We start from the raw sequence: 9,942 nt of genomic DNA, 5'->3' as shown, positions 1-9,942 counted from the left end.
AAAAGTAAAAAAAATATATATTAATATCCGGTATAATCATGTCGCTAATGTCGCCGTTAATGATATTGACGACAGCAGAGTCTAGCTCTGGTGCCGTAGCTTTGCGTAGATGCGCGATATTAACGGTACCAACGAAAAGCAGCGTGATTAATCGTTAAACGACGCGGAAGCGCTTTGTCTGGTAATTGTTGTCACGTGACAAAATAACATTTAAAACGGCTAGCAGTGAGGCGTCTGCTTGCAGCTAAAACGCCAAAAAAAAACTTCAAGTGCAAGCGCACTTAATTACATTGAAGAGGACTCACGTAAACGTCACTTTGCCAAAAAAAAGAAAATGCCAACGTCTGAAGGAAAAACAAAGATGAAAGTTTAATACAAAATACACATACGAAACGTAAAAGCGTGCATAAAAAGGATTTTCATTTAGCATCAAATATACACAGATAGATGACACAAGTTGCTGCCCGCAACAACGCTACGCCGAAATAAATTCTGCTTTCTGCACGCTTAAAGTATGGTTTATGGACGCAGCATCGCTATCGGTGGCTGCCTGCTGCTTTCGGTCATTACACTCTCGGCAATAATATTCTATTTGAGTTTGGGTGAGTACTTAACACTGTTACTTTTAATTTATGAGTTGAAAATTTAGTGTTGAAAATAATTTGAAACACCATTATGACGATAAATATCAAGTGAGATTTATTTTAATGGTACAATAAAAGGTGATATATGTATTTTGTCGACTAGACCTCAAATTTTCTTATTGATTTAATTTATATTAAATGTTTTTTTCTTTTATGGAATTTGATGAATAGGATATGCGACTAGCTGTAATATGATTCCTCCAAATTAGATTGCAGGCTCTGACTAAAGCAATTACATAAATCAAGGCTACAATTAAACTCAACTAGCTCGCTGGGTACAATATATCTCTTCGGATAGATATGGCATTGCACCGCCGGAGCATACAAATATGCAACTTGATTCATTTACTCAACAGCTTTCATGTTACTCATACGTCATGGTGTACCTAGGTATTTTGCTATGGGGAATATCTCTAGTTATGAACTGGTGCGCTTCTAGTAAATTTAGACCCAGTACTGGTTCGCGATAAATCTCTTTTGCATGCAACCAGCTGGCGAATTTAACATGGCGATGTTCTAGGAAGTGTCGTTTGCCCCCCACAGCATCCTTTTTCGGTAGTTCCGAACTAGTCCAGTTCTAAAATCGACAGACGAAATAAAAAAATATGATGATTTTTCAATCTTTTCGGTTCTTCCGTTATTTTCAAAGAAATGTGTATTCAATTTGAAATTAAATTTGTTTGAATGATTGTAAGAAATGTACGTTTACATTAGTTTGGGTGTAGCTGAGTTTGCAGAGGTGCTTGCTGTTATTGGTTAGATTCTAGATAATCTCAAGATGTTAAAATGTTAACAAAATTTTTTCTTTTGTATTATGAAGCTATGAAAAAGCATCTGGGAAGTGCAGAATGGACTATGTAAAGTAAACAAGCCCCCCGCTGCATCTTTTTTCGATGGTCCCGAACTATGTAGTTATAAATTCGACAGATAAGATCTGGTTCGTTTTGCAGCTCATTTTCTATAGTTGCGAACCAGTTCTAAATTCGTCACCTTAGATATAGATTTCTAATAGAAAAATTTTAAATAAAATAGTTTTTTTTAAAAGTACCACATTTCGCAGATTTCGGACTGCTGGGGATCTAGTTACTATCGGATTGGTTCGTTTTTGGCGAAAAGATCTAGTACGAAACTAGAAATTTGATTCACTAGTTTGCGGTTTACCTGCAGGGTTGTTAACTAAGCAGTCGGTTTCTTAAATTTGGTGGTAAATTTTTATGATTTATGTAAAATTTTTTACCTCCATTACTAGCTTCTATATATATTACTTAATAATTACCCCATTGCTATAAAAGAACTTTCAAGACCATAGATAGGTTGATATTTGTTGAGGTATTTTTGTGACCAGGATTTTGTCGAAAGGGTTCGCATAAGCTAATGAATTGGACTCAAATTATTTAACAAGTGAAGTAATTAACAAAAAAAAAAAAATATTAAAACCTAACAAATTGTTGCGGAACAAGCATATCTATATATACATATATCAAGCGAACATATTTTTTGTACAGGACATTAACTTTGCACCATTCGCCCGATTTTCAAATTAAAGCGCTTGGCCTGTAGAAGTGCTAACTCGCTATATGGAAAAGAGTTTTATTGAAAAGAGTTGCCACTTTTGAACAATTAAATTCTAATTATTTAATAATCAATGCCATTATAAAAAGGCTTGGACTGCAGATGTGCACAAAGCTTTTACTTTTTTGAAAAGAGTTGCCATCTTTAAAAAATTTGTATTCGTATTAATTAGAATAATAAATAAGTTGTTACTACATGTGTATCAATCGAAATGGTTTTGAAAAGCTTTGTTTCTTCACTAAAAGAGAGTTGCCACCTGTTTGAATTAAGAGAATTGAGTGAGAGAAATCTGAATCAAGATATGGATGCCAAACAAAAGGGATTTCAGAAGGTAGTATGTATGTAGTTTGAAAATATTTTGAAGAGGGTTACCATCTGCTTAAAATTTCGAATTTAGTAGTTAACTTATACATAACTGATATGAAATATCACAATATGGATGTCAAACGAAAGAGTATTACGAAGTCCTTAGTTTGAACACTAAGAATATTTTTGAGATGTTGCCACCCTTTTAATAAGTTAAATTCAACTTATTTAAAAAGTTAATCGAATTGTTAAAATATGGGTATCAATCGAAGCGGGTTTGAAAACTCTTTATATCCGAACTATATTGAGCGTGGTTGCCACATGTTAAAAAAAAGCAAATTAAACTTAATTAATCAGTTAATTAAAATATGTATCGCAATATCAGGCGAAGGGGAGTTAACAAGTTTTTAGCTAGAAAATACTTTTGAGAAGGGTTGCCACCTGTTTTTTTATAAGAAAAAAAAATCTTTGTCTTGTAGTTTTTAAATTATAGGCGTTCAAAAAAAAAACAACAAAAGAATCTACACCCTGTGATGGTTTTTTAATTGTCGTTACTACAAATTTCTACTTTTTCACAATTTTATTTCTATTATGTAATTCTGAGTAATGCTTCTGTAAATTGTCGTTTAAAATTTGTAGCCAACTGCTCTAGCTTGGAAGAAAATGATACTTTTTCTCAAACGTTTTGAAATTTAATGCTTCGCCCAATCAGATTTTTAAATTTTTTTCTTACTTACTTAAAACAACTTAACTTTACTAAATTCTAGTTTGAGTGAGACGGAGAGAGTCCTTTTACGAAGTGTGAGCGAGACAGAGAGTAACGCCACTTTTAATAATGTGTGAGACGGATGGATAACATGCGACTAGTGCCTCATTTCTTATAATGTCACACTCTTGTAAGGCAAAAATGGCCCCTTCTCTGCCCTTTGCAGCTTTATCAAGTGAGATGGTTGCCCTATGTGTGAGCTAGACAAGGATAAGAAGGCAATAACAAGCCCTTTGACAGGGTTGAGTGTAACATCAAACACATTTTGTATGGTGGAAGGGCACAATTTTTTGGAAGAAACGAAATCACTATTAGAATTGGTTTGAGCATACAGTTTTATAGCCCATTCAATTTTGGTGTACAAATCTACACTGGATCACAAATTTTAGTTTGGTTTTTGTTCTCCAGACGCCAATTCTATGTAGAATTGCTCGGTGATTCTGAAATTGGGGTTAATTTTTTTGTATGGATACGTTTTCGAGATATTTATTTGCAATTTACCGTTATTCAGCTTAAAGCAAAAATTGGTTCCTTTTAATCACGTATACCTTAGGAAGCAATTTAAAAATCTTCATATAAATTTAAAAATTAACAGGTTCTGTTGCAATTTTTTGCATTTGTACTATAGCCTATTCTCTAACAAAAAAAATCAAGTTACTGATGAAGAAAATCGATGGACAATTACGAAATAATGAGTGGTCAAATCAAAATGCGCAAAGATTTTTTGTATGAAAAATGAGCAGGAAAGAAAGTTATTCATACGCCACGTACACCCGAGTAACACGCTTCACTGCTCACATTTCATACAAAAAATCTTTGCGGATTTTTTATTTGACCACTCTTTATTTCTTATTTATCCATTGATTTTCTTCAATAATTAATTTGATTTTTTAGAATTTCTTTGCTTAAGATGTTGCGGTTTTCTTCCATATAAAAATAAATTTTGTTATCAAATTAGCCCAAAATGTTTAAAATTTATAAACAATTTTAATTTTACTGCAGAAATAGAAGCAACTTTGTATGGAGCATGAGGCAGTCTATTAAATATAATAGTAGACAATTTTGTACATACATTAAAATTTATTTATGCTTCTCACCTACAGCCGCTATATAGTATATATACTTATTGGCCTTTAAGTTCTTCCATTTTCAATTACTCTAACTTATGGCAAAAGCGTAATAACTCAACCAATAAACATAAATAACCAATAAAAGTCACCAATAACTGCTTAAAAATAAAATTTATATCACTAGTATTTTCCACAGCTTATACATTCAAACCGTTAATGTTTGTTTCTTCCTCCCATTTATACCATCCATTTCAGTAAGCTTAGTACATTTTTATCAATTCTCCCACGCACTTTGCTGACACTTGAAAGCATCGAAAGCGCATAAATATGCTTTTAAATTATTGTATGTATTTATATAAATTTCAAATGCTAAATAGAAAATTTTTATTACACTATTCGCGTATAATTTTCACGATATCATTGCTGCTGCCTGCTTATTATCAATTTTATCACCTAAATTAGTGCGTGGAAAAAGAAATGTTGAATTTCGTTTGCCCAAATGCCTAACTGACAATTCGATTCGTAGCTATTGCATATCAATTGCAACCATTAACCATTAACCATTGACCACTGTGACCATTGTCAACTGTCTACTTAGCCGTTTTGCTATTTATATTGCTTCTGTAGTAGTTGTATTGTGAGTGCGCCGCATTGGCCTTTGACACCCAACACTGACCAAGCTGAACTTGTCTATTTGTCAATTGCTTTTATTTTCGCCAATGCTTTTTTATTCACTTTTCTCATTCCCTATTTTTGTGACGATTTTATTTTATTTTTTTTTTTTGTGTTTGAGTCATCTTCCAGTTCGCCCATAGAGCGTACGGCGTGAAAAAGTTGCCGTGTGCGTGTATATCTCGGTGTGTATGTATGTCTTTTGCTCCCCTGAGCCGTGCGTTCAAATTAACCTATTTATGGCAATATGCTATTCGCATTCAGGCACACGTTTGCGTTAATGCCCGTTTTCGATTTGTTCACGACCCCATGTCACTCATACTTTATACAGTTTTCTTGACTTTCTTTATTCCGTTTGTGGCAAATTAAGTATAAATAAATATGTATAAATAAATGAATGTCTTTTCACGCGTATTGCTTTCTGACAAACGTACGCACACAAAAAACAGAAATGGATAATTGTTAATGTATGTGTGTATGCGTTGTCCTGTGCAGTTGCTTTGGGATGCTGCCTGCCATAACCACTTAACAAAGTTACAAGTATTAATTGCTTCTTTGTTATTTTTATAGCAATTTTTTCGCCTCTTATAAAAATGCGTTTATTTGTTCTTTTCGACTCGTGTATAATACTCGTACATACATACACGCATACATACATATGTACATAAACCATGTTTTTTTTTTGCCTAGTTGCTGGCTTTGTGCAAACGCAAAAATGTTGCTGTGTTTAAGATTAAATCGTTCAACGATGCCTGCAATGGCATAAAAACAATGACAGGAAATTGTTGTTGTGGGGAGAGAATTGCTGGCAATGTCAATAGCGGATCCCACTTAAGTACGCATGTAAGTGCAGTGGCTTAAGCGGCAGTATTTCATTTTGTTGACAGGGATTAGAAAAGATTCGATTCAAGAACCTTAAGAAAATAAAATTGTGTTTAAGTAAATGAAAATGCAATTACAACGTAATGATAAAAAATGTTAAACATTACTTTATGCTTGTTTTTGAATTTTTAATAAACCCTTTGATTAACTACTTTAGGCTTGACTTGACTAGGTATAGAATTCTTCTTTTAGTACCAAGCAATTAATTTTGGTTGTAGAAGGAAAAACTTATCTTGAGTTGTTTGTACTTCAAAATTTACATATCAGGTAACGGACGCACGACATTCGCACACCTTTAAACAAGATTAAATGGGAAAGACACTGAAAAATCGTCTGTGTATTATAACATCGTACGACAGTCAATATTACACACGAAAAAAAAATCAATTAGGTGGTTCACACGGTGTCGTATTGTCGTATGTCGTAAAGTTTTTAACGGCTAATAAATATTAAGAGGACTTGAAACCACAACAAACTATTTTTAACGGTGTGAAATTTCGTAATAAGACTTTTATGGAAGCTTGCGAATCCCTTAAATATAGTTTTAGCTATATAGTGTTTACGACACACAGTGTGATCAGTGTGAAGAATTTCATGTAAATCTGAGCGAAAAAAGGTCTCGCCAGGTATCGGTTTTTCAAATTTAAATTCAACCTGTACCGCTTAAAAATGTAACTTAAAAAATAAAAGGTTATTCCAAATCAACTGGCCAAGGTCTTTAAAAAGTTTTTTTTTATCTCTGCCACTGTGATCACTTTTTTTTTGCTATATTAAGCAACTAAATTTTATTTTAATTAATATTTATTAAAAATACCTTTACAAACCTCTTTTCCTTGCTAGCGTACATTTTTTGTTAACTTTTATATTTGGCATTTCTCCTCATCTTCGCAAAAATAATCGTTAAAACCAGGTTGGACACCGAAAAGTTATCGGTTTAATTTGAGATTATATTATAATTATAGATTAAGAGACGAATTTTGTATGGCTAAGCTCTTTTTCTAATTACAGATTAGGGAGTTAAGCTCGAAAATGAAGATAATCTGGTTATATGTAAACCTAGTATAAAGCCGGGAAATCCAACAGTTAGTGTGCCGACGTTTATTCCTCCAGACTAATGTCAGCTCTAATTAAAATACTAATTTCTTTCTTACCTAACGGATAAAGAAGGTGAACGGGGGTTTAACTTAAAACATTTAAGTGAAAAATCTCAAGGAAGATCAACGGAATCGCAAACATTTTTTTCGGAAGCTCAATACATCCGATTTATAAATGTGTAGATTTAAAGATATAAACTTACATACCCGTACATATGTATGTACGTATGTAACTATCTCATCTCTTTATTAGATTTTGCGTGCCTTTACGCATTTGTGACATTTCATAAGGCCAATTGGGGTTTATAATTATTATTATTATTACTATAATTGTACCGAACGCTTCAATTTTAGTTAGATTTTTTTAGCATTTCAAAACGATTTGTTAATATTTGCCTATAAAAATCAGTAAATGACAATAGTTTGGCTAATTTCATGACCAGACTTATCTATGTATGTATGTAGGTAAGCGCTTTAGGCAGAAACAAATAAGTCGGACAGTATATATTTACATATGTAAATGAGCACACGACCATGCTTACGAACACACACATTTGAACTCCATTGCAGTATGCCATTCATGGCATTTACCGATAATGGCACAATAGAAATCCGCGCAATTTAACCAAAAGCTTTGATATGCTTTTGATACGAATAATTGCCTTTAATGTGTGTGTCATAGCAATAAAGCGTATTGCGCGTATGCTTCTTAACGAGTCGTCTACGCGTCCTCTCTGCGCACGAACATATTTCTATGTACTCGTATGAATGTATGTATGTACGTTTGATAAATGCGGCTACATGCCTCTATAAGATTATCTCTTTACACCACCAAATTGTCAATGGCTTTGATATTGAGGACCTTCACACATACTCGCAAATTCAGGAGAGTGAGAACAAATTAAAAGTTGTGTATGTATGCCCCATGCCTTGGCTTAAACCAAATAAGGCAGGCAAATCGATTGTAAATTTTTATGTGCCGTTTTAATGCGTTTCTAACTTCTGCGATAGGAGTGAAATCAAAGCATATGCAGTCAAAATATTAGCTCTTCACAGCCACAAGTGGTTTAGAGAGTAATCTTAATTTGTTTATTTATTTATTATTTTTTGTTTGAAAAGTTTACCTAGTCTGTGAAGATTAAATTTAGTACTAATAAAAATAGAGAGAAGATTAAGTAGAAGTACCAACTATTAATAAAATAAAGCTTATCTTGATACTTTACTAACATACACACGTGCATACATGCACAGTAATGTTTGTATGAACTTAAAGAAGATTGCAAAGGGGGTTGAAATTAGGCTAAAACCTGTATAAGCTACATAAAATGTTATGAGCTTTTCTAGGGTTTTAAATTATTTTTGTCTTTCTAAAACAAATTCAATACTTTTTATCTAGATAAAGTAAAGTAAATATAAATTTTCTTTGGCATTGTATGACTTTGTAGAGAAGAGAAGCAAATGTGTCAAATATTTAGGAAAAACTTTTAGGCCATTTAGGCTTACTTTGTAGAAACAGAATTAGAAACATTTGTATTTACAGTAACTATTTGGATACTACATAAATACACTAGCCTGGTTCAAAAAAAAATCTACTATCTTTTTTTCAAAATCCCCTGTGAAATATTTTCGGGATAGTGAAAAAAGACGAATGTCAAAAGCGCAGCCCTTTTTATTAAGATTTAGAGGTCACTCATCGCGAATTGCTATTTGCCATAGAAATAACACGAATAAATTGTTTCATTCGTTAAGTTTTTTAAAAATCTAAATAAAAATATGACGTTTTTTCATGATTTAATTTTTTAATTTTTTAGGTATGCAGTTTTGTAGTGCATTCAAATTTAGTATAACAAAGTGCAAGCTTAAGTGGATACAAAGTACCGTTAATTTTTGGCGTTTTTTTTTTCTTTTGTTGACGGTCTTGTGTATTTTACTCCATATAAAAAATTTTTGACTTTAATCTTGAATAAGTTTTGGAGGAGTAAATTTATGGAAAACTCATTTTAATACGACTTTCTATTTCCTTGAAAAATATATATCGCTCATTTTGATACGTTGACTGGCAAACGAGTTATGAAATTTGAAAATTGGATGTGTTGGTGAAAAAATATGTGTTAGTTACACCGACATGATTCTGGCATGACTCTAAATGACTCAACTGTGTGTAGTCGAAAGGCGAGTCCACACGTACACAGGTGACTCACGAGTCAGACGCACCGTCTATGGCGGCTATATGGAAAGTAGAAATTTGCGTCGGCTGCTGTGGTGTAGTGGTAAGCAGTGCGCGGTTCCACTCCGCAGCACCGGGGTTCAAACCCTGGTCAAAGCAACATCTCAAAAAATATAGAAAAAAGGTTTTTCTTAACAGCGGTCGTCCCTCGGCAGGCAATGGCAAACCTCCGAGTGTTTTTTCTGCCATGAAAAACAGCTTCTCATAAAAATACAATCGCCGTTCGGAGTCGGCGTAAAACTGTAGGCCCCTGCGCTTTGTGTGACAACATCAAAGCGCACGCCACAATTCGGAGGAGAAGCTCGGCCAAACACTAACATATGTGTAATCGCCAATCTATTATTATATTAAAGATTTCAAGGTGGCTTTTAAAAGAAAAACGATTGTCGAGGTATGGAACCGTCCAAATATTAAACAAATTTTGTTTTTTTCATTTTAGTATTTTTTTATAAAAATATTATTTATCGTTCAACAAAAACCGTGTAAATTCAAGATTAAACTATGTGAAATATGTAGTAAGACAAAAAAGGTTCAACAAACAAACAAATTGATTATATTTCAAGTCATTCACCAAAATAAGTTTTTCGGACCAATATTACGATTTACGTGAGTTGGACCTAATTGAAAATACAGTATATTTTGCTTAGCTGCACATCCTTCTATGCACGAAAAACTTGTGCACTTAACCGAAAAAGGCACTTAAACGAAT

At 33.1% G+C, this 9,942-nt stretch overlaps 1 protein-coding gene across 1 annotated transcript in view; it reads left to right on the top strand.

The window, feature by feature from the left end:
• Positions 1–266: 266 nt before the first annotated feature.
• Positions 267–9,942, top strand: part of LOC118740768 (relaxin receptor 2-like) — a gene marked incomplete in the record, with an annotated part of 43,605 nt that continues 33,929 nt past the window's right edge. Inside the window, 1 exon segment of the mRNA XM_036472437.1 lies at positions 267–602. Within this exon segment, the coding sequence (XP_036328330.1) occupies positions 515–602 (88 nt within the window).

Source organism: Rhagoletis pomonella, unplaced genomic scaffold, assembly GCF_013731165.1.
Source record: "Rhagoletis pomonella isolate Grant_MI unplaced genomic scaffold, Rhpom_1.0 Rhpom_scaffold_00001, whole genome shotgun sequence".
In the NCBI taxonomy this organism is placed as follows: domain Eukaryota; kingdom Metazoa; phylum Arthropoda; class Insecta; order Diptera; family Tephritidae; genus Rhagoletis; species Rhagoletis pomonella.
Note: the sequence above shows the minus strand (reverse complement) of the source record. Positions and strands in the feature narration are given on the sequence as shown.